Source organism: Ranitomeya imitator, chromosome 3, assembly GCF_032444005.1.
Source record: "Ranitomeya imitator isolate aRanImi1 chromosome 3, aRanImi1.pri, whole genome shotgun sequence".
NCBI lineage: Eukaryota > Metazoa > Chordata > Amphibia > Anura > Dendrobatidae > Ranitomeya > Ranitomeya imitator.
This window is the reverse complement of record NC_091284.1, coordinates 26895182-26919539: the sequence shown is the minus strand read 5'-3', so window position 1 is coordinate 26919539 and position 24358 is coordinate 26895182. Positions and strand designations below refer to the sequence as shown.

Genomic DNA, 24358 nt, shown 5'->3' with positions numbered 1-24358 from the left:
ACCATGAACCACAACAATTCCTCAAAGCATTGATGTGGTTCATGGTGGTATCGTTGGAGGTAACCTCAAAAAACTCCTCACTCAACAGGAAACTAAGTGGATTGTTTCCATGACCACAATGGCCCTGGAAGGAATAAACTAAACACTTAGCGTTGTGTCTTTTCTGTAGACATTTTGCTTCCAACGCCACTGTTTTTATTCTTACGTGTTTTTGATTTTTTGTTTTAAAACTGATTCTTTTTGTCTTACGAGAGAGCTATATTTTTTTGGTCTTTTGAATTAAACTACTGTATATCGGACAAATAGTGCTGAAAACGGAAGTACTACGGGACAATTGCTGAGGGGTTATGGAAGCCCAGGTTGCTTTGATAGCAGCCTTCAGCTCGTCTGCATTGTTGGTTCTGGTGTCTCTCATCTTCCTCTTGACAATACTCCATAGATTCTCTACGGGGTTAAGGTCAGGTGAGTTTGCTGCCAATGAAGCCCAGTGATACTGCTGTTTGTAAACCAGGTATTGGTACTTTTGGCAGTGTGGACAGGTGCCAAGTCCTGCTGGAGAATGACATTTGTCAACAGGAAGATGAGACACCAGACCCAACAATGCAAACGAGCTGAAGGCTGCTGTCAAAGCAACCTGGGCTTCCATAACCCCTCAGCAATTGTCCCGTAGTACTTCCGTTTTCAGCACTATTTGTCCGATATACAGTAGTTTAATTCAAAAGACAAAAAAAATAGCTCTCTTGTAATAAGGGTCTTCAGGAGACAAAGACAAAAAGAATCAGTTTTAAAACAAAAAATGCAAATGAGCTGAAGGCTGCTATCAAAGCAACCTGGGCTTCCATAACCCCTCAGCAGCGCCACAGGCTGATCGCCTACATGCCACGCCGCATTGATGCAGTAATTGATGCAGAAGGAACCCGACCAAGCATAGAGTGCATTTACTGAACATACATTTCAGTAGGACAACATTTCGGATTTAAAAATCATTTTTCAAGCTGGTGTTATAATGTATTGAAATTTACGGAGATAATGACTTCTGGGTCTTCATTGGCTGTAAGCCATAATCATCAACATTAACAGAAATAAACACATGAAATACATCACTCTGTTTGTAATGACTCTGTACATCAAATGGATCTTCATTTTTTTTACATTGGGTCTCTCTCTCTTTCTGTATTAATAATTGCTTTTGTTTTGACCCTGTATTTATATTTTTTTTACATATATTGTTTGAACAAAGTAAGAGTCAGCAATGTTTACATTCTATTTATATGCACTTTTCTCCTGATATATGTGTCAAGTGCACAGACTGTCCATGGTTTTTATATTTTGTATTACACTTTACAGATTGGATGAGTGTGCGCGTACCTGAGAGCCATGGTGATGGATCCACGCTCCCGCGCATGCGTGTTAACGAGTTAATGGCTTCATTTATTCCTATGTGGTAATATTTGCAGTATATATTAACATTATGGGTAGGAATTTTTCGCTTTACATTAAACCATACTAGATGAGTATCGGATGCTAATGTTTGGGTTCACGACCACTGTGTCTTTGATATGCAATATATATACCCATTTTTTTATACGTCCATTTGACTCATTGCTGCTATAGGTCCATATTCTGCTTGTTGCCTTGTCACCAGTTTGTCTTTCTTGTTCATATATGTCTTAATGGTTTACCTATATGTGTAATTAATACATTTTTTTTTTAGCCTTAAACTCAGTTTTTTTTTCTCCTCCTTCCTCTGTGATATTGGGTATACAGTCATGGCCAAAAGTGTTGGCAACCTTAAATTCGTTCCAGAAAATATATTCAGTGGGTGAAATAAGTATTGAACACATCACCAATTTTCTAAGTAAATCTATGCCTAAAGGTGCTATTGACAAGAAATTCTCACCAGATGTCGGTAACAACCCATCCAATCCACACAGGCAAAGAAATCAAACCATAGACGTCCATAAATTATATGTAATGATGAGAAATTACACACAGAAAAAGTATTGAATTCATGAAGAAAGAGAGGAGCAAAAAACCCTGGAAAGTCCTGACACCAGCTGAAATCTATCAGTAATTAGAAAGCAATCCTGCCACTTAGTGACAAATAATATCAGCAGATTCAACTGATGGCCGATAAAAGGCGTCTCATTACCAAGGTGTTACCCAAGAAACATCTTATGATTAGGAAAACCAGTATGCTGTCTCAAGACCTTCACAACCTTATTGTTACAAAACATACTCATGGTCTATAAAAAGGTGTCTCATTTAAAAGGTACATAACTTACACATAACATAATGTATGGACATTCATGGTTTGATTTCTTTGCATGTGTAGATTGGATGGGTTGTTATCGACATCTGGCAAGATCTCATGTCAAGAGCACCTTTAGAAATAGATTTACCGGTACTTCGAAAATTGGTAGCGTGTTTAATACTTATTTCACCCGCTGTATATGCATATTTATATATAATCCATATGTCTGTGTATACTGTATGTGATATATATATATATATATATATATATATACTCTGTGTGTATATACACTGTATATGCAGTCCATGTACACTGTGAATATATGTGTATATACGGTACATTGCTCAGCATAAATGAGTACACCCCATTTGAAAAGTAGGATTTCAATTAATATCTCAGTGAACACAAGAAAAATTTATTTCCCAAATTTTGACAATTCTGAGTTTTATAGAATATTTTTTAATCCATAACATGAAAGTAAGTTTACTAATTATAACTGTAATTACAAAAATATTCAGTTTTGCTCTAAATAATTTGTTGATGCAAAAATGAGTACACCCCACAACAAAAACTCTTACATCTAGTATTTTATGGCTTTTATAATTTTTATGGACAGCACCAAGTTTTCTAGGCCTTGAATAAACAATTGGCGAGCCCTCCCTCGACCCATCCTCTGAGTCCAGCTATCGCCTGATATCTCTTCTCCTTATGCCTCAAAACTACTGGAACAGCATGTCCATCTTGAACTGTCCTCCCACATCTCCTCCTGCTCCCTCTTTAACCGGTTACAATCTGGCTTCCGAACCCATCACTCAACTGAAACTGCCCTGACTAAAGTCACCAATGACCTTCTAACCGCCAAGATCAAGCGACACTCCTCTGTCCTCCTCCTCCTGGACCTGTCCTCTGCTTTCGACACTGTGGACCATTCCCTCCTGCTTCAGATCCTCTCATCTCTTGGCATCACAGACTTGGCCCTATCCTGGATGTCATCATATCTAAGAGACCGGACATTCAGTGTCTCCCTCCCCCACACCACCTCCTCACCTCGCCCCTTGTCTGTCGGTGTCCCTCAAGGCTCAGTTCTAGGACCCCTACTCTTCTCCATCTACACCTTCGGCCTAGGACAGCTCATAGAATCCAACGGTATGGAAAAACAATGCATTGTGGTGAAAAACGCAGCATGTTCATTAATTTTGCGGATTTTTTACGTTTTTGCCGCTATATTATTGCATTGGGACGATCCGGAAAAAAAAACATGAAAATCCGCAAAAAAAAAAAACGGTCAAAAAACGCGAAAAAAAAAACACATGCGGATTTCCTACAGAAAAAGTCCAGTTTTGTTTGAAAAAGTCCAGTTTTGTTCAGGAAAATTCTACAGACATTCCTGAACGTGTGCACATAGCCTTACTGTGATAATAAGTGAGAATGGGGCGTGAAAGTGCAGCTCATAGGGGTTTAAGTTGGTGAAAGTCGGGGGAAGGAGGGCGCCATTTAGATTTTCCCCTCTGATAGCAGAAAAGGTAGAATTGGGCTTTATAAAGATGCCAATTCAACCAATGATGAATATATGAATAGCATCATCCATAGGACTGATTATTAAGTGACAGGTGTTAGAATGGCCGTACGGTGATGTGAGTGAATGTGTTCTGTTTGTGCCTTCACTATGACGCCAAAAATATATCTCCCATAAATTACGAATCAGTGCATACCCCTATTGGCTTCAATAGGTTTGCAATAACTCCTTTGAACAGAGGAAGCCCCGGAACTTCTCCGCCTCTGAGTACACGAATCCCCTTTCTAGTGTCTTGCTTTCAGTGCAGATCTCTTGCTTTAATTACCTGATCACCGTGGGGGTTCCCTACTTCAATGGCATTTGAAGTATCAGCTCTCTGTCACTTCCCCAATTATAATTAGTTTCTCACTTTCCCAGTTATAATTAATCCAATACGTTCAATGAGAGGGTAATATGTCCCCTCTCTGGAGATGACTTTATGGATTTTTAATTTTTCTCTACGACAGCTGTAGAGAAGCATTACGTCACAAATATGAAGAAAAAGCCCATCTCTGCATTTCTACTAATGTGAGCCATCAACATAAGCACAACCGGTCTGTAAAACATGTATGTAGGAAAAATGGTGCAACACTAAAGATATAACGCACTGAAGCGTGTATTGTTCCTTATTAACACTAAAGTAGCAGGAGAGCGTCTACTGAGTAACCTAAATAAGAAGTAAATATGTGTCACCCAAAGAAATAACGTGAAAAGAAGAAAATAATAGCGCCCAAAATAATGGTCCATGCTAGTGAGACTTCCATCGTGCTATCGGACTGTTTTTGTTTCTTCTGTGAAAGAAGGAAACAGAAAGAAAACATTAGAATAACATAAAAAAGCACAAAGCTATAAAGTCATCACCACAGTCCATACAGGTCAGTGCACAGACAAATCAGGGACTTTTATACAGACACAGGACTTTATTGGCTATTGCCCTAGAAGAGATTGCACCACTGAATGAAGACTCACTGTATATAATAATATATATATACAACGGGTATAACCTGGGAACGCTATGTATATAATTACCGTGTATATACAGCTGGTATAACCTGGGCATCTTCTGTATATAATTATATATGTACAGCTGGTATAACCTGGGCATCTCCTGTATATAATTATATATGTACAGCCGGTATAACCTGGGCATCTTCTGTATAGAATTATATATGTACAGCTGGTATAACCTGGGTATCTCCTGTATATAATTATATATGTACAGCTGGTATATCCTGGGCATCTCCTATATATAATTATGTATGTACAGCTGGTATATCCTGGGCGTCTACTGTATATAATTATATCTGTACAGCTGGTATATCCTGGATATCTCCTGTATATAATTATATATGTGCAACTGGTATATCCTGGGTATCTCCTGTATATAATTATATATGTACAGCTGGTATATCCTGGATATAATTATATACATACAGCTTGTATAACCTGGGCGTCTACTGTATATAATTATATCTGTACAGCTGGTATATCCTGGGTATCTCCTGTATATAATTACCGTATTTTTTGGACTATAAGACCCACTGTTTTCACAAAAAAATTTTTGGGAAAAATGGGGGTGCGTCTTATAGTCGGAATATACCGTATATACCGTGGCAGAGGGACCGGTCCGACGTTGCAGCCTCCCTTTCCAGGCTGGTGCAGCTCTCTGTTGCAGCGGTAGCCTGTTGGGCGGCGGTGCTCTATGGGACGGCGGTGGCGGTGGTCTGTATGGCGGCGGGGCTCCTCTGGCATTTCGTGACTGCCCGGAGGCCCGCGCAGATCCATTCCTGCGATGCAGTGGCCTCCGGGTAAATGGCCGACAAGGGCAGTGCATGCTCAGATTCAGATCTCGACAATCAGATCTCTTCCCCTGAGATCTCAGGATGAGATCTCGTTGCCGAGATCTGAATCTGAGCATGTGCTGCCCCGGCGGCCATTTTTCTGGAGGCCACCGCATCGCAGGAATGGATCTGCGCGGGCCTCAGGGCATTCAAGAAATGCTGGCAGAGCCCCGCCGCCCCACTGACCACCGCTGCCCCACAGACCACTGCTGCGCCGACCCACAAAGCACCACCACTGCAGCCCCACAGGCCACCGGAGCCCCACAGAGCCCCTGTCGCAAAATGCCTCCTCTCCTCGAGCTGTGCCGAAACCCCTCCCTGGTAAGCTTAATTCAGACTGTAAGACGGACCCCCATTTGACACATTTTTTCCCCCTATTTTCCTTCTGAAAATTTGGGGTGCGTCTTATGGTCTGGTGCGTCTTATAGTCCGACAAATACGGCATATATTTACAGCTGGTATAACCTGTGTAACTCCTGTATATAATTATATATGTACAACTGGTATGACCTGGGCATCTCCTGTATATAATTATATATGTACAGCTGTTATAACCTGGGTATCTTCTGTATATAATTATATATGTACAGCTGATATGACCTGGGCATCTCCTGTATATAATTATATATGTACAGCTGGTATAACCTGGGCATCTCCTGTATATAATTATAAGCATACAGCTGGTATATCCTGAGTATCTCCTGTATATAATTATATATGTACAGCTGGTGTAACCTTGATATCTCCTGTATATAATTTTATATGTACAGCTGGTATAACCTGGGCATCTCCTGTATATAATTATATATGTACAGCTGGTATAACCTGGGCATCTCCTGTATATAATTATATATGTACAGCTGGTATAACCTGGGCATCTCCTGTAGATTATATACGTACAGCTGGTATAACCTGGGCATCTCCTGTATATAACCATACAGTGCCTTGCAAAAGTATTCAGCCCCCTTGAACTTTTTAACCTTTTCCCACATATCATGCTTCAAACATAAAGATACCAAATGTAAATTTTTGGTGAAGAATCAACAACAAGTGGAACACAATTGTGAAGTTGAACGAAATTTATTGGTTATTTTGCAATATTAATGGGCCCCTTTACTTTAATACTTTGTTGTGCCACCTTTTGCTGCGATTACAAGTCACTTGGGGTATGTCTCTATCAGTTTTGTACATCGAGAGACTGAAATTCTTGCCCATTCTTCCTTGGCAAATAGCTCGAGCTCAGTGAAGTTGATGGAGATCGTTTGTGAACAGCAGTTTTCAGCTCTTTCCACAGTTTCTCGATTGGATTGAGGTCTGGACTGTGACTTGGCCATTCTAACACCTGGATACGTTTATTTGTGAACCATTCCATTGTAGATTTTGCTTTATGTTTGGGGTCATTGTCTTGTTGGAAGACTAATCTCCGTCCCAGTCTCAGGTCTTTTGCAGACTCCAACAGGTTTTCCTCAAGAATGGTCCTGTATTTGGCTCCATCCATCTTCTCATCAATTTTAACCATCTTCCCTGTCCCTGCTGAAAAAAAGCAGGCCCAAACCATGATGCTGCCACCACCATGTTTGCCAGTGGGGATGGTGTGTTCAGGGTGATGAGCTGTGTTGCCTTTACGCCAAACATATTGTTTGGGATTGTTGCCAAAAAATTCGATTTTGGTTTCATCTGACCAGAGCACCTTCTTCCACATGTTTGGTGTCTCCCAGGTGGCTTGTTGCAAACTTTAAACAACACTTTTTATGGATATTTTTGAGAAATGGCTTTCTTCTTGCCACTCTTCCATAAAGGCCAGATTTGTGTAGTGTACGACTGATTGTTGTCCTATGGACAGACTGCCCCACCTCAGCTGTAGATCTCTGCAGTTCATCCACAGTGATCATGGACCTCTTGGCTGCATCTCTGATCAGTCTTCTCCTTGTTTGAGATGAAAGTTTAGAGGGACGGCCGGGTCTTGGTAGATTTGCAGTGGTATGATACTCCTTCCATTTCAATATGATCGCTTGCACAGTGCTCCTTGGGATGTTTAAAGTTTTGGAAATCATTTTGTATCCAAATCCGGCTTTAAACTTCTCCACAACAGTATCACGGACCTGCCTGTTGTGTTCCTTGGTCTTCATGATGCTCTCTGTGCTTCAAACAGAACCCTGAGACTATCACAGAGCAGGTGCATTTATACGGAGACTTGATTACACACAGGTGGATTATATTTATCATTATTAGGCATTTAGGACAACATTGGATCATTCAGAGATCCACAATGAACTTCTGGAGTGAGTTTGCTGCACTGAAAGTAAAGGGACCGAATAATATTGCACGCCCTACTTTTCAGTTTTTGATTTTCCACAAAAATGTAAAATAACCAATAAATTTCGTTCAACTTCACAATTGTGTTCCACTTGTTGTTGATTCTTCACCAAAAATTTACATTTGGTATCTTTATGTTTGAAGCATGATATGTGGGAAAAGGTTGAAAAGTTCCAGGGGGCCGAACACTTTCGCAAGGCACTGTATGTATGTACAGCTTGTATAACCTGGGATTGTTTTGGTAAGTAGCTGGTATAATTTACACACAGGATATAAGCACACACAGAAGATACCCAGGTTATACCAGCACAGTCATTATCACAGTGTTGGGCTGCAGGGATGCATTACAATTATCTGATTTTCAGACTATAGCAGGAACTTACCACAATTCTCATGATCTGCAGGTTTCCGGTTTTCACTCCCAGATAGTTCTTTGCCTCACACTTATACAATCCCGATTCGGCTTCTCTTGGAAGAATCACAGTTGACATCCCGGAGGCAATAACTTGGTCTCCCCTATAATACAGTAACATATGAGGGACAGGCAGTGAGCTTCCACTTTAACAATGAGGTTCATGTATAGAAAGTGTTGGGCTACATTCACACATTGTGGTCATGATGCGATTTTTGTTGTGATCTTGCAAAAATAAAAAATGACCGCGACATGTAAATAAAACCATGGGGCCGATTCATCACATAGTTTACACCAGAAATGGAATCAGCGGCCTCTTCCCTCTCACTTACTTTGGACGTAACTGACAACCGGAGGACGTCAGAGTGCAGACACAGCTTTCACTTCTTCCGAGTGCAGCTTACAAATACTGATGTAAAATGCTGACCAAATACTGAACGTGTGAACGTGGCCTTAGAGGGGTTGTCCCTGGTTTAATTTTTTTCACTCAGTAAGGAATTATATGAAATACCTGTGAATTATCTTCCTGACCCATCACCACCAATACCGCGGTCCCAACTGCTCATTGTTAACTTTGTTACAATGATCATTCATGTGCCATAGAGATGGACAAAAGATCCGTCAGACCCTGATTCATTGACCATGTTGGTGGTCTGTGACCGCCAGACTAGAGCCCTGTGATTCTCCTCCTACCTCCCTAGCACCAATTCTGATTAGTATGCCTGGCACAATGTCATACGTATGTTACACTGGAACAATTAGACTATTAATCAGAAAATAAAAAACACAAAAATTGAGCTTGACCTAAGTTGGTACACATGCAGCTCATAAACGCATTGGATTTGTCTTGACTATTTGTGTATCCCTTTTGCTCTTGATGCTCTCTGACCTCAGGGACCTGACCCCGGACTTGGCCTTTGACTATCCGTTTCTCGACATACCCTCCTGGCATTTGACCCTGGACTGTTACTGGACCATGCACTTGTCTTGTCCCTTTGTACTATGAGCCCTCCTGGTGTATGACTTCAGACCTCATGACTACCCTGTCTCACGGCTTGTCCACTAGTGACTCAGCATCACACACAGTGTCTTTTAGAATGTGGTATCTGTATTTCCTTCCATTTATTTATTTGTTGTGATATTTTGGTTTGGCTTTTTTAGCCATGAAATAGCTTTTACTATTCATTTGTTATTTCTTTGCTATTTATTCTCTATTTTCTTTATTTTTTCTTTATATTTTTTTCTTTTTTTTTCTTTATATTGGCTTGTAAAGGATAAGGGTTGGATCTCAACAGTTTTATATTTTTGAGGAGTCCGAGTCAGTCTTGCCTTTTTAAAAGTTTTTAGGCTTTATCCTTCATTCTGATTTTAACAAAATATTGTCACTATTGCAAATCAGGCTTCATATGACTTTATGGGGTACTAGTGCCGATGGGGTGTACAATCTCCTCTTGTTCTTAGCATTTTGGGGGGTGTATGACTTAGTTCCTGGGAATTTAGGGGCCGCCTGTCCATTTGCTTTCTCTCCACCCTTAATATACCTGCAGTGTCAGGGGAAGATTATGCTTTGATATTTGCTCAGGGGAGACAGCAGTAATGGGGGGGACATCTTAATGAGCCGTACTGACTCCAACATTCCACCCGCCACATACCGCCTCCAACATTCCACTCGCCACATACCGCCTCCAACATTCCACCCGTCACATACTGCCTCCTACATTCTACCCGCCACATACTGCCTCCAACATTCCACCTGCCACATACCGCCTCCAACATTCCACCCGCCACATACTGCCTCCAACATTCCACCCGCCACATACCGCCTCCAACATTCCACCCGCCACATACCGCCTCCAACATTCCACCCGCCACATACTGCCTCCAACATTCCACCCGCCACATACCGCCTCCAACATTCCACCCGCCACATTCTGCCTCCAACATTCCACCCGGCACATACCGCCTCCAACATTCCACCTGCCACATACTGCACCAAACCGGCTACAGACAGAGGTATTAATACTGGCCTGACAAATGCCAAAAAAATATCAAAGATCTTTCTTTTTGCAAAGTCCGAATGAAAGGGCATAACTGTAAAGTAAACATTTAAAGTTCCTTCTCTTACCGCTTCCAAGTGTACTCAGCCGGTGGGTTCGCCTCCGAATGACATGAAAACTGCAGTGAATCATCACCACTTCTAAGTTCATGAATATCCACCATCTCAGGAGCAACTGAAGGCAAAGCAGAACAAAAAGTACAGAATTATTAGGAAGTTTGTATCTTTGATTATTTTTATTTTTGAACGTTTCCATGACTGTCGTCAATTCAAAGGTTAATAAATCTGAAACTTGAATATTAAGAAAGTATAAGTGTGGATTTGTCTTTCTCAAAAAAATGTCTCTGTAGGTAGAAATATTGGGCAACTAACTGAAAAAGTAAAATTTTCCATCTCAATTTTTTCTTTCCATCTGTTACAGTGAGAATAAGAATCAAACACCTCAATGTAAAAATATAAATTTCTGCCACTTTCCAAAAAATCTCAGTGACCAATATAGTAATATGGCCGCCTGTCTTCTCAGTAACAGTCATAAGCTCCATCCATGGAGCCTGTAATTTTCATAATTTTTTGGGGCAACACCAACCACAGTCCCAGAAATTGATCAGACAGGGGACTGTTCTCCTTCACCTTAAATCTCCCATGTAAGAAGGGCCACAAGTTCTCACTAGGGTTGAGGTTGGGTCAGGACAGGGCCGGGTCATTATTCTCTTTCTTTAAGGTCTTTCCTGGCCCCAAGCTGTGGATACTTCAATGCTGTGATGGAGCATTGTCCTGCAGGACAATCCTGGGTTTCTTGACAGTCGCAGACTTCTTACTATACTACTGCCTGAAGAAAGTGTCTTCTAAAAACTAGCAGTAGGTTTGGGACTTGGTTTTGACTTGAGTCCATCTTCAGAAAATTTCCAAATGTCATCTTCAATAATCCTGACCCATAGCAGTGTCCACCTCCTGGGGTCTGAGTTGAAGTGGAGGTATGTGCTCGTTACTGATCTAGCTATGGACTCATCTACTTGGTCCATTTAGAGTCGCTGTTATCTCATCAGTTCCTAAAACCATTGAAAAATCAGCCTTCGAATGTTTCTTGGCCCAGGCTTGACATGTTCACCATCTGCGTCTTGTACAGTGGTGGTCAGGTTTCAGCCTCCTCACCTCGACCTTGTCTTTGAGCTTAAAACTTTTTGGGGTCTCCAGAGAGGTTGCAGTTGTGGAATATAACAGCACTAGAGGATAATGGTTTTTACTAGATTTTCTTCTCTTTATTACAGTATTTATATATAGGAGGCAGTATTATAGTACGTACAGCGGGTGAAAAAAGTATTGAACACATCACCAATTTTCTAAGTGAATATATTTCTAAAGATGCTATTGACCTGAAATTCTCATCAGATGTCCTTAGCAACCCATCCAATCCACACAGGCAAAGAAATGAAACCTGAGATGTCCATAAATTAAGTGAAAAAGTATTGCATATGCTTACTAAAATTTATTTAATACTTCATAAAAAAGCCTTTGGTTGGTGATGACCGCTTCAAGACGCATCCTACATGGAGAAACTAGTCGCAGGCATTGCTCAGGTGTGATTTTGGCCCATTCTTCCACACAAACACTCTTCAGATCCTGAAGGTCCCATGGGTTCCTTCTATAAACTATGAGCTATAGTTCCTTTCATACATTTTCTATTGGATTCAGGTCCAGTGCTTGGCTCGACCATTCTAGAGGCTTTATTTTATTTCCCTGAAACCAATTGAGAGTTTCCTTGGATGTGTCTTTAGGATCATTGTCTTTCTGAAATGTCCGCCCTTGTGTCATCTTCATCATTCTGGTAGATGGTAGAGGATTTTCATCAAGGATGTCTCAGTACATTTGTCCATTCATTCTTCTTTCAATTATATGCTATTGCCAGTGCCATATGCCGAAAAACAGCCGCGTGATGAGCCGGCATCCATGACATAGAGGTTGAGTGCATTACTTATAGTTTTCATTGAAACAATTTTAAATGCTGATTCCAGGTCTTTCTGTAGCTCTCCAGAGTTGGTCCTTGGCTTCTGGACAACTCTTCTGATAATTATTTTCACTCCATTGTGTGAAATCTTGAAGGCATCACCTGGTCATGGCTGGTTTATGGTGAAACACTGTTCTTACGACTTCTGGATTATAGCACCAAAAGTGCTCACTGGTACCTTCAATGGTTTAGAAATTCCGCTGTAATGAATGCCATAAGTACGTTTTGCAGCAATAAGGTTGTGAAGGCCTTGAGACAGCTTACTTGTTATACTCATCATGAGATGTTTGTTGTGTGGCACCTCAGTAATGAGACACCTTTTTATAGGCCATCAGTAGCACCAGCTCATATTATTTTTCACAAAGTGGCAGGATTGCTTTTGAGTTATTGATAGATTTCTGCTGGTGTCATGACTTTCCAGGGCTTTTTGCACCTCCTTTCTTCATGTGTTCAATACTTTTTCCCTTGTGTCATGTCTAATTATTACACATAACTTAATCTTTGGACATCTATGGTTTAATCCATGGTTTCTTTGTCTGTGTGGCTTGGATGAGTTGTTATGGACATCTGGTGAGAATTTCATGTAAATAGCACCTTAAGAAATATATTTACTTATAAAATTGGTGATGTGTTCAATTCTTCACCTGCTCTACAGCTCTGGCAAAGATTAAGAGACCACCACATCAAAACCCTGTCATGGGCAGCCCAATCTCCAGACCTGAACCCCATTGAACACCTCTGGAATGTAATCAGGAGGATGATGGATAGTCACAAGCCATCAAACTAAGGCCAGTCTCACACGTCAAGATAATTCCGGTACCGGAAAAATCGGTATCGGAATTATCCGTGTCCCTGTGTCCGTGTGCTCACGTGGCACATCAGTGTGGCACACGTGCGGCATTTGTGTGCCGCCCGTGTGCCGACTGGGTACCACACGCACCGTGCAGGAGACAGTGCTACAGTTAAGCGCAGTCCCCTGCATCTGGTGCTGAAGCCGCCATTCATTTCTTCTCTCCAGCAGCGTTCGCTGGAGAGAAGATATGAAAAATCTTTTTTTTTTTTTGGTGTTTAAAAAAAAGATCCGTGTCCCCAACCCCCTCCCACCCCCTGTGCCCCCTCCCCCCTCCCCACCCCCCCACCCACCCTTCCCCGCTGTTAATAAAATACTTACCCGGCTCCCTCGCTGCTTCTTCTCGCCGCAGCTTCTCCTATTTGTGCGGGCACGTGGTGCCGCCCATTACAGTGATGAATATGCGGCTCCACCCCTATGGGAGGTGGAGCCGCATATTCATCACTGTAATGTGCGGCACCACGTGACTGCTCATACAGGAGAAACTGCGGCCAGGAGAGGACGCAGCGAGGGAGCCGGGTAAGTATTTTATTAACAGCGGGGGGGGGGGGCGCACAGGGGGTGGGAGGGGGTTGGGGGACACGGATCTTTTTTTTAAACACCAAAAAAAAAAATTTTCATATCTTCTCTCCAGCGAACGCTGCTGGAGAGAAGAAATGAATGGCGGCTTCAGCACCACGCTGGGGGGACAACGCTTACTGTAGCGCTGTCTCCTGCATGGCACACGGACTGCACACGGACAACATCCGTGTACGGTACGTGTTTTACACGGACCCATTGACTTTAATACGTGCGCTCCCACGAACACTGACATGTCTCCGTGTTTTCCAAACGGACACACGGTCCGTGAAAACACGCTGACATGTGCAGAGACACATTGTTTTTAATGTGTCTACGTAAGTCAGTGTCTCCGGTACGTGAGGAAACTGTCACCTCATGTACCGGAGCCACTGACGTGTGAAACCGGCCTAAATGTTTGTGCCAGGAACAGTGCGAAAGACTGGTGGAAAGCATGCCAAGACGCATGAAAGCTGTGATTAAAAATCATGGTTATTCCACAAAATATTGATTTCTGAACTCTTCCTGAGATAAACCATTAGTATTGTTGTTCCTAAATGATTATTAACTTGTTTTCTTTGCACTGAGGTCTGAAAGCACTGGGTTTTTTTGAATTTTGACCATTTATCCTTTTCAGAAAAAAAATACAAAATTTATTGCTTGTAAATTTGGAGACATGTTGTCAGTAGTTTACAGAATAAAAGAACAATTTACATTTTACTCAAAAATATACCTATAAAGAGAAAAATCGGAAAAACTGAACATTTTGCAGTGGTTTCTTAATTTTTACCAGAGCTGTGTATCCTTGTACATACGAGTAGTATTATAGTAGTTATATTCTTGTACATAGGGGCAGTATTATAGTAGTTTTATTCTTGTACATAGGAGCAGTATTATAGTAGTAATATTCTTGTACATAGAGGCAGTATTATAGTAGTTATATTCTTGTACATAGGAGCAGTATTATAGTAGTTATATTCTTGTACATAGGGGCAGTATTATAGTAGTTATATTCTTGTACATAGGGGCAGTATTATAGTAGTTTTATTCTTGTACATAGGAGCAGTATTATAGTAGTTATATTCTTGTACATAGGGGCAGTATTATAGTAGTTATATTCTTGTACATAGGGGCAGTATTATAGTAGTTATATTCTTGTACATAGGGGCAGTATTATAGTAGTTATATTCTTGTACATAGGGGCAGTATTATAGTAGTTATATTCTTGTACATAGAGGGCAGTATTATAGTAGTTATATTCTTGTACATAGGGGCAGTATTATAGTAGTTATATTCTTGTACATAGGAGCAGTATTATAGTAGTTATATTCTTGTACATAGGGGCAGTATTACAGTAGTTATATTCTTGTACATAGGAGCAGTATTATAGTAGTTATATTCTTGTACATAGGGGCAGTATTATAGTAGTTATATTCTTCGACATAGGGGCAGTATTATAGTAGTTATATTTTTGTACATAGGAGCAGTATTATAGTAATTATATTCTTGTACATAGGAGCAGTATTATAGTAGTTATGTATATTATTGTACATAGGAGCAGTATTATAGTAGTTTTATTCTTGTACATAGGTGCAGTATTATAGTAGTTATATTCTTGTACATAGGGGCAGTATTATCTATATATATAATTGTCTAAGGGTTTTTCCGTCTGTCTGTCTTTCTGTCTGTCTGTCTGTCCTGGAAATCCCGCGTCTCTGATTGGTCTAGGCCGCCAGGCCTCGACCAATCAGCGATGGGCACAGTATCGACGTAGAATCCCGCGTCTCTGGTCGAGGCCTGCCGGCCTCGACCAATCAGCAACGGGCACAGTATCGACGTAGATGTCATAATGGTTGCCATGGCGACGATGATGTCATAAAGGTTGCCTCAAACAATCAGCGACGGGCACAGTCTGCCGCGAATTCTGGAATCATCATTGTCCATATACTACGGGGACATGCATATTCTAGAATACCCGATGCATTAGAATCGGGCCACAATCTAGTAGTAGTTATATTCTTGTACATAGGAGCAGTATTATAGTAGTTATATTCTTGTACATAGGGGCAGTATTATAGTAGTTTTATTCTTGTACATAGGGGCAGTATTATAGTAGTTATATTCTTGTACATAGGGGCAGTATTATAGTAGTTATATTCTTGTACATAGGGGCAGTATTATAGTAATTATATTCTTGTACATAGGAGCAGTATTATAATAGTTATATTCTTCTACATAGGGGCTGTATTATAGTAGTTATATTCTTGTACATAGGGGCAGTATTATAGTAATTATATTCTTGTACATAGGGGCAGTATTATAGTAGTTATATTCTTGTACATAGGGGCAGTATTATAGTAGTTATATTCTTGTACATAGGGGCAGTATTATAGTAGTTATATTCTTGTACATAGGGGCAGTATTATAGTAATTATATTCTTTTACATAGGAGCAGTATTATAGTAGTTATATTCTTCTACATAGGGGCTGTATTATAGTAGTTATATTCTTGTACATAGGGGCTGTATTATAGTAGTTATATTCTTGTACATACGGGCAGCATTATAGTAGTTATATTCTTGTACATAGGAGCAGTATTATAGTAGTTATATTCTTGTACATACGGGCAGCATTATAGTAGTTATATTCTTGTACATAGGAGCAGTATTATAGTAGTTATATTCTTGTACATACGGGCAGCATTATAGTAGTTATATTCTTGTACATAGGAGCAGTATTATAGCAGTTATATTCTTGTACATAGGGGACAGTATTATAGTAGTTGTATTCTTGTACATAGGGGACAGTATTATAGTAGTTATATTCTTGTACATAGGGGCAGTATTATAGTAGTTATATTCTTGTACATAGGGGCAGTATTATAGTAGTTATATTCTTGTACATAGGGGCAGTATTATAGTAGTTATATTCTTGTACATAGGAGCAGTATTATAGTAGTTGTATTCTTGTACATAGGGGCAGTATTATAGTAGTTATATTCTTGTACATAGGAGCAGTATTATAGTAGTTATATTCTTGTACATAGGGGCAGTATTATAGTAGTTATATTCTTGTACATAGGGGCAGTATTATAGTAGTTATATTCTTGTACATAGGGGCAGTATTATAGTAGTTATATTCTTGTACATAGGGGCAGTATTATAGTAATTATATTCTTGTACATAGGAGCAGTATTATAGTAGTTATATTCTTCTACATAGGGGCTGTATTATAGTAGTTATATTCTTGTACATAGGGGCAGTATTATAGTAATTATATTCTTGTACATAGGGGCAGTATTATAGTAGTTATATTCTTGTACATAGGAGCAGTATTATAGTAGTTATATTCTTGTACATAGGAGCAGTATTATAGTAGTTATATTCTTGTACATAGGAGCAGTATTATAGTAGTTATATTCTTCTACATAGGGGCAGCATTATAGTAGTTATATTCTTGTACATAGGAGCAGTATTATAGTAGTTATATTCTTGTACATACGGGCAGTATTATAGTAGTTATATTCTTGTACATAGGAGCAGTATTATAGTAGTTTTATTCTTGTACATAGGGGCAGTATTATAGTAGTTATATTCTTGTACATAGGGGGCAGTATTATAGTAGTTATATTCTTGTACATAGGAGCAGTATTATAGTAGTTATATTCTTGTACATAGGAGCAGTATTATAGTAGTTATATTCTTGTACATACGGGCAGCATTATAGTAGTTATATTCTAATACATAGGAGCAGTATTATAGCAGTTATATTCTTGTACATAGGGGACAGTATTATAGTAGTTGTATTCTGGTACATAGGGGACAGTATTATAGTAGTTATATTCTTGTACATAGGGGCAGTATTATAGTAGTTATATTCTTGTACATAGGGGCAGTATTATAGTAGTTATATTCTTGTACATAGGGGCAGTATTATAGTAGTTATATTCTTGTACATAGGGGACAGTATTATAGTAGTTGTATTCTTGTACATAGGGGACAGTATTATAGTAGTTATATTCTTGTACATAGGGGCAGTATTATAGTAGTTATATTCTTGTACATAGGGGCAGTATTATAATAGTTATATTCTTGTACATAGGGGCAGTATTATAGTAGTTATATTCTTGTACATAGGAGGCAGTATTATAGTAGTTATATTCTTGTACATAGGAGCAGTATTATAGTAGTTATATTCTTGTACATAGGGGCAGTATTATAGTAGTTATATTCTTGTACATAGGAGCAGTATTATAGTAGTTATATTCTTGTACATAGGAGCAGTATTATAGTAGTTATATTCTTGTACATAGGAGCAGTATTATAGTAGTTATATTCTTGTACATAGGGGCAGTATTATAGTAGTTATATTCTTGTACATAGGAGGCAGTATTATAGTAGTTATATTCTTGTACATAGGGGCAGTATTATAGTAGTTATATTCTTGTACATAGGAGCAGTATTATAGTAGTTATATTCTTGTACATAGGAGCAGTATTATAGTAGTTATATTCTTGTACATAGGGGCAGTATTATAGTAGTTATATTCTTGTACATAGGAGCAGTATTATAGTAGTTATATTCTTGTACATAGGAGCAGTATTATAGTAGTTATATTCTTGTACATAGGAGCAGTATTATAGTAGTTATATTCTTGTACATAGGAGCAGTATTATAGTAGTTATATTCTTGTACATAGGAGGCAGTATTATAGTAGTTATATTCTTGTACATAGGGGCCGTATTATAGTAGTTATATTCTTGCACATAGGAGCAGTATTATAGTAGTTATATTCTTGTACATGGGGGCAGTATTATAGTAGTTATAGTCTTGTACATAGGGGCAGTATTATAGTAGTTATATTCTTGTACATAGGAGCAGTATTATAGTAGTTATTGTTTGAGTGATTAATCTGTAGTAACAGACATTATCATGTAAAATCGGCTGCTTCAGTGTAACAATACTGACTATATTGAAAGAGAAGAGTATTTTGGGCCATATTCCCCAGGCTATACTTACAGTGAATATTCTGTATTGTGAGCGTCCTCTCGGTCTGTTGTAAGATGCAGGTCACTTTGATTCCGTTTAGTTTACTCTTTGGGATCATTCTCAGCTCGCTCCTGGAGGTGACGGTGCCGTTTTCATGTCTTATATTCCTTTCTTCTGCGCTGTAGGGTAGGTCTCCAGTCCTCCACTTAATTGCGGCAGGCTCGGCTGCTGTAACAATACAGATTGCCACCGTTTGCTCCAGACACCCAACCACGATCGGCTCCGGTGGAGGAAAGACATCGATATTCGCAATTACTATATGGTGGAGACAGAGGGTGGTGATCATTAAAACATAGAAGAGTTATACCTTGGTAGATATTCTTATAAATAGCTGCCTGATCAGGAAAAAATGAGTTGCTCCAATAACAAAAACTGTGCCTCAAAAATTCCCCTATCCAATACTAATAAATCACACATGTCACGCCGTGACCCCTCTCAGGAATCAGTAAACCTGTTAAGCCCTGATAAGTCAAGGTCACCAAGGACACCATCCAAAAGTCTTGGCGACAAATCAGACCCGAAATTTTACCTAACTAGCCAACAAAACAAACCTCAAAATTAAACCTCCTCACAACAGTTCAAAAGAGAACTACCGTATATACTCGAGTATAAGCCGACCCGAGTATAAGCCGACCCCCCTAATATTGCCACAAAAAACTGGGAAAACTTATTGACTCGAGTATAAGCCTAGGGTAGAAAATGCAGCATTTACCGGTGAATTTCAAAAATAAAAATAGATGCTCCATACCGTTCATTATTGCCCCATAGATGCTCCATATACAACTGTGCTATATAGAATGCTCTGCACCGTTGATTATGGCCCCATAGATGCTCCTTATAAAGCTGTGCCCCATATATGCTCTGCACCTTTGATTATGACCCCATAGGTGCTCCTTATAATGCTGTGCCCCATATATGCTCTGCACCTTTGATTATGACCCCATAGGTGCTCCTTATAATGCTGTGCCCCATATATGCTCTGCACCTTTGATTATGACCCCATAGGTGCTCCTTATAATGCTGTGCCCCATATATGCTCTGCACCTTTATGGCCCCATAGGTGCTCCTTATAATGCTGTGCCCCATATATGCTCTGCACCTTTATGGCCCCATAGGTGCTCCTTATAATGCTGTGCCCCATATATGCTCTGCACCTTTGATTATGGCCCCATAGATGCTCCTTATAATGCTGTGCCCCTTATATGCTCTGCACCTTTATGGCCCCATAGGTGCTCCTTATAATGCTGTGCCCCTTATATGCTCTGCACCTTTATGGCCCCATAGGTGCTCCTTATAATGCTGTGCCCCATATATGCTCTGCACCTTTATGGCCCCATAGGTGCTCCTTATAATGCTGTGCCCCATATATGCTCTGCACCTTTATGGCCCCATAGGTGCTCCTTATAATGCTGTGCCCCATATATGCTCTGCACCTTTATGGCCCCATAGGTGCTCCTTATAATGCTGTGCCCCATATATGCTCTGCACCTTTATGGCCCCATAGGTGCTCCTTATAATGCTGTGCCCCATATATGCTCTGCACCTTTATGGCCCCATAGGTGCTCCTTATAATGCTGTGCCCCATATATGCTCTGCACCTTTATGGCCCCATAGGTGCTCCTTATAATGCTGTGCCCCTTATATGCTCTGCACCTTTATGGCCCCATAGGTGCTCCTTATAATGCTGTGCCCCATATATGCTCTGCACCTTTATGGCCCCATAGGTGCTCCTTATAATGCTGTGCCATATATGCTCTGCACCTTTATGGCCCCATAGGTGCTCCTTATAATGCTGTGCCCCATATATGCTCGGCACCTTTATGGCCCCATAGATGCTCCTTATAATGCTGTGCCCCTTATATGCTCTGCACCTTTATGGCCCCATAGATGCTCCTTATAATGCTGTGCCCCTTATATGCTCTGCACCTTTATGGCCCCATAGGTGCTCCTTATAATGCTGTGCCCCTTATATGCTCTGCACCTTTATGGCCCCATAGGTGCTCCTTAGAATGCTGCTGGTGCTGCCATAAAAAAAAAAAAAAATCACATACTCACCTCTCTTCTCAGGACGCCGGCGCTTTCAATAATTACCTGCTCCTCTGCGGCTCCGTCTCCAGCACTGACGCTCAGCAGAGGGCGCGCACTGACTACGTCACAGCGCCCTCTAACCTGAGCGTCATTGCTAGAGGACGCTGCAGACGGAGCCGGAGCGAGGAGCAGGTAATTATAGCGCTGCGCTCCCCTTACCTGCTGCGGCGCGGTCCCTGCAGTCCCTGGCTTCTCCGGCGCTGCAGCTTCTTTCTGTAATTGAGCGGTCACATGGCACCGATCATTTACAGCAATGAATATGCGGCTCTTCCCCTATGGGGGTGGAGCTGCCTATTCATTTCTGTAATGAGCGGTGCCATGTGACCGCTCAGTGCAGGAAGAATCTGCAGCGCCGGAGAAGCCAGGGACTGCAGGGACCGCGCCGCAGCAGGTAAGTATGACTACACAGCCCCCGCTCCCCCTCCCCTGCTGACACCCGGGTATATGACTCGAGTATAAGCCGAGAGGGGGACTTTCAGCCCAAAAAAATGGGCTGAAAATCTCGGCTTATACTCGAGTATATACGGTATATATAAATCCTGGCGAAATGGATACTTCCATTTCAAGGAAAAGGCTAGGCCCGGAGGATGGGGGGGAAGGAGAGCAGAGGTGCGTCTGATTACTTGGGTTATGAGTCAGGAGATTGCTCCCCAAATGTGAGCCCTGTGAGAAGGAGAACTAAAAAAGTACTAGCAGGCTCGGATGATTCAACATCCCAATTACTCAGCATGATGGACGCTCACATGAAAATGATAACTAGGCAAGTAAGAGAGGAAATGCATCTTAATTTTGACAAATAGGCTAGCCAACTACAAAAAACAATGGAGGTGTTTACCGAAAAGCTAGGAAAGCAGGAGGAAAAAATCAAGGGGTTAGAAAAAACGTTAGCTAAACACACGTCCGAAAATCAAGAACTTAGATCGGAAATAGACCGTCTTAGGCTAAAAATGGCAGATTTTGAGGACAGAAATAGGCGTAACAACGTCAAAATTCGTGGCATACCAGAAAATGTTCCTCCTGACAAACTCCTTGACTACACCCAAACCTTAATCAAGAAAGCTATCCCTTCCCCATCAGCACAGGAGCTTACTATAGATAGGATCCATAGACTGCCCAAGCCCTCAAGTATAGCTGCTGACCTCCCCAGAGATACAATTCTCAGGATTCATTTTTATCACGTAAAGGAGCAGCTACAAAATTTTATCAAAAGGGAGAAGAAATTCCCTGTGCTTTATGATAACCTAAAACTTTATGCAGATCTATCTAGGGAGACTCTAGAAGGCAGAAAGGCTTTTAAAAAAAGTTACAGGCCCTCTGAGAGACATGGGAGTCCCTTATAAATGGGGGTTTCCGCTGAAACTCTTGGTATCATTTAAAGGCAAAACAATTCCCATTGGTACTCCTGAAGAAGGAGAAAGGTTCATTGCCTCTATTACATGAGTCAGTTTAGGAGTAGTCTTTTTGTTAAATTTATTCGGCCTCAACTTGTATCCTATAAAAGGATATTTGTACAGGGTTCCAAAATTTTCGTTTCTTTGCCCTGTAGGACAAGAAGCAATATATAATTTAAAATGGCTAATATACAGCCTATCAGGTTCTAAGTGTTACAACTGTTAAATGTTTTCTCATTAATATGTGAAATTTGTTATCCTTTGTCCAATATTTTCATATCTCGGAGGATTATTATTATTATTATTTATTATTATAGCGCCATTTATTCCATGGCGCTTTACATGTGAGGAGGGGTATACATAATAAAAACAAGTACAATAATCTTAAACAATACAAGTCATGACTGGTACACGAGGAGAGAGGACCCTGCCCGCGAGGGCTCACAATCTGCAAGGGATGGGTGAGGATACAGTAGGTGAGGGTAGAGCTGGTCATGCAGAGGTTTGGTCGATCGGTGGTAGCTGCAGGTTGTAGGCTTGTCGGAAGAGGTGGGTCTTCAGGTTCTTTTTGAAGGTTTCGATGGAGGATGCCTCAGGCTTTGTCCTGAGCTCACTCACGAACTTTCCCCCGAACAGAGAAGAACCCACCGGAGGGATTCTTCGGAGAGGACAAGTAAAGTTTCTGTGATCCAAGTGTATTGTTTTATTTCTTTTCATTTTTGTTTTGTGTTCACAGACTTACATTGATTTTTCTTTTCTTGTCATTGCTGCACTCTAAAAGTAAAGCCTCAATTCTTTAGTTAGTTTATTACTGTTTTACAGTTACCAACTCTACATACAGGTATCTCTAGGTGACTAATCTCCACCTCCCCTAACTGCAATCAAAAATGTCTCTCAAAATAATGTCGTATAATGTTAGGGGCCTGAATAGCCCGAGGAAGAGATTCACAATCAGGGACGACCTGGTCAAATCTAAATCCGACATCATTTGCATACAAGAGACCAAGTTTAAATCCAATGATCATCCAAAACTCACAGACAAGAAGTTTTCACAAACTTTTGAATCTTGTGGTAGCAAGAAAAAAGCAGGTGTTATGACATTAATTAGTCATAATATCTCATTCGAATTTCTTGAGGAGCATAAGGACCCAAAAGGCAATTTCCATATTCTAATCTGCATCATTGATAGCCATCCTTTCACAATTGTTAACGTTTACGTCCCGAATATTGGCCAAATCAAATTCCTGAACAAACTTATGAGAAAAGTGTTGGAGATCAAAAAAGGGGACCTAATAATGGTAGGAGATTTCAACGTGGTCCCTGACGGCCATCTTGACTCCTCAGCTCAAAACAGACACAAAGCTCTGACCCTAAACAATTGGCTTCACCAAAACGAAATGTATGACATTTTCAGATGTCTCAACACCACTTCTATTGAGTATACCCATTTTTCGGATGTGCACCAATCTGCTTCCAGAATTCCTTACTTTATTAGTCCCACATATTTCCAAAATTTTCAACTCCGCAGCATTATCCGGCAAGTTCCCGAAGGAAATGTTGGAAGCCACAGTTATTGTGATACCCAAAGATAAAGGAGACCCCGATCAGCTTCCAAACTACAGACCAATTCCTTTAGTGAATACAGACATTAAACTGTACTCTAAGATTCTCGCAAATAGGATCAACAACTTTCTACCCAAACTGATAATTAACGACCAGATAGGGTTTGTCAGGGGCAGACGATCGGTCGATGGAACAAGGAGGATTATAGACCTGATAAAATTCATCAACTCAAAAAAAAGTCCCCGCGATCATTGCTTCATTGGACGCGGAAAAGGCGTTTGACCGCCTAAACTGGTCATACCTAAAACTTACTTTACAACAATTCGGCTTCAATCCAAAATCTATTTCCGCAATTATGGCTCTTTATTCAGGTCCCACTGCAAGGGTCTTCTCCAACAATCACCTCTCATCACCTTTTTCA

General features: G+C 40.6%; 1 protein-coding gene across 1 annotated transcript in view; it reads right to left on the bottom strand.

Moving 5' to 3' along the window:
* Positions 1-2623: 2623 nt before the first annotated feature.
* Positions 2624-24358, bottom strand: part of LOC138672540 (nectin-1-like) — a 104181-nt gene continuing 82446 nt past the window's right edge. Inside the window, exons 2-5 of the mRNA XM_069760609.1 lie at positions 18866-19150; positions 10504-10609; positions 8350-8482; positions 2624-4600 (exon numbers count right to left, since the gene is read on the bottom strand). Of these exons, the coding sequence (XP_069616710.1) occupies positions 4499-4600; positions 8350-8482; positions 10504-10609; positions 18866-19150 (626 nt within the window). The 3' untranslated portion in view covers positions 2624-4498. The remainder of the gene's footprint in view (positions 4601-8349; positions 8483-10503; positions 10610-18865; positions 19151-24358) is intronic.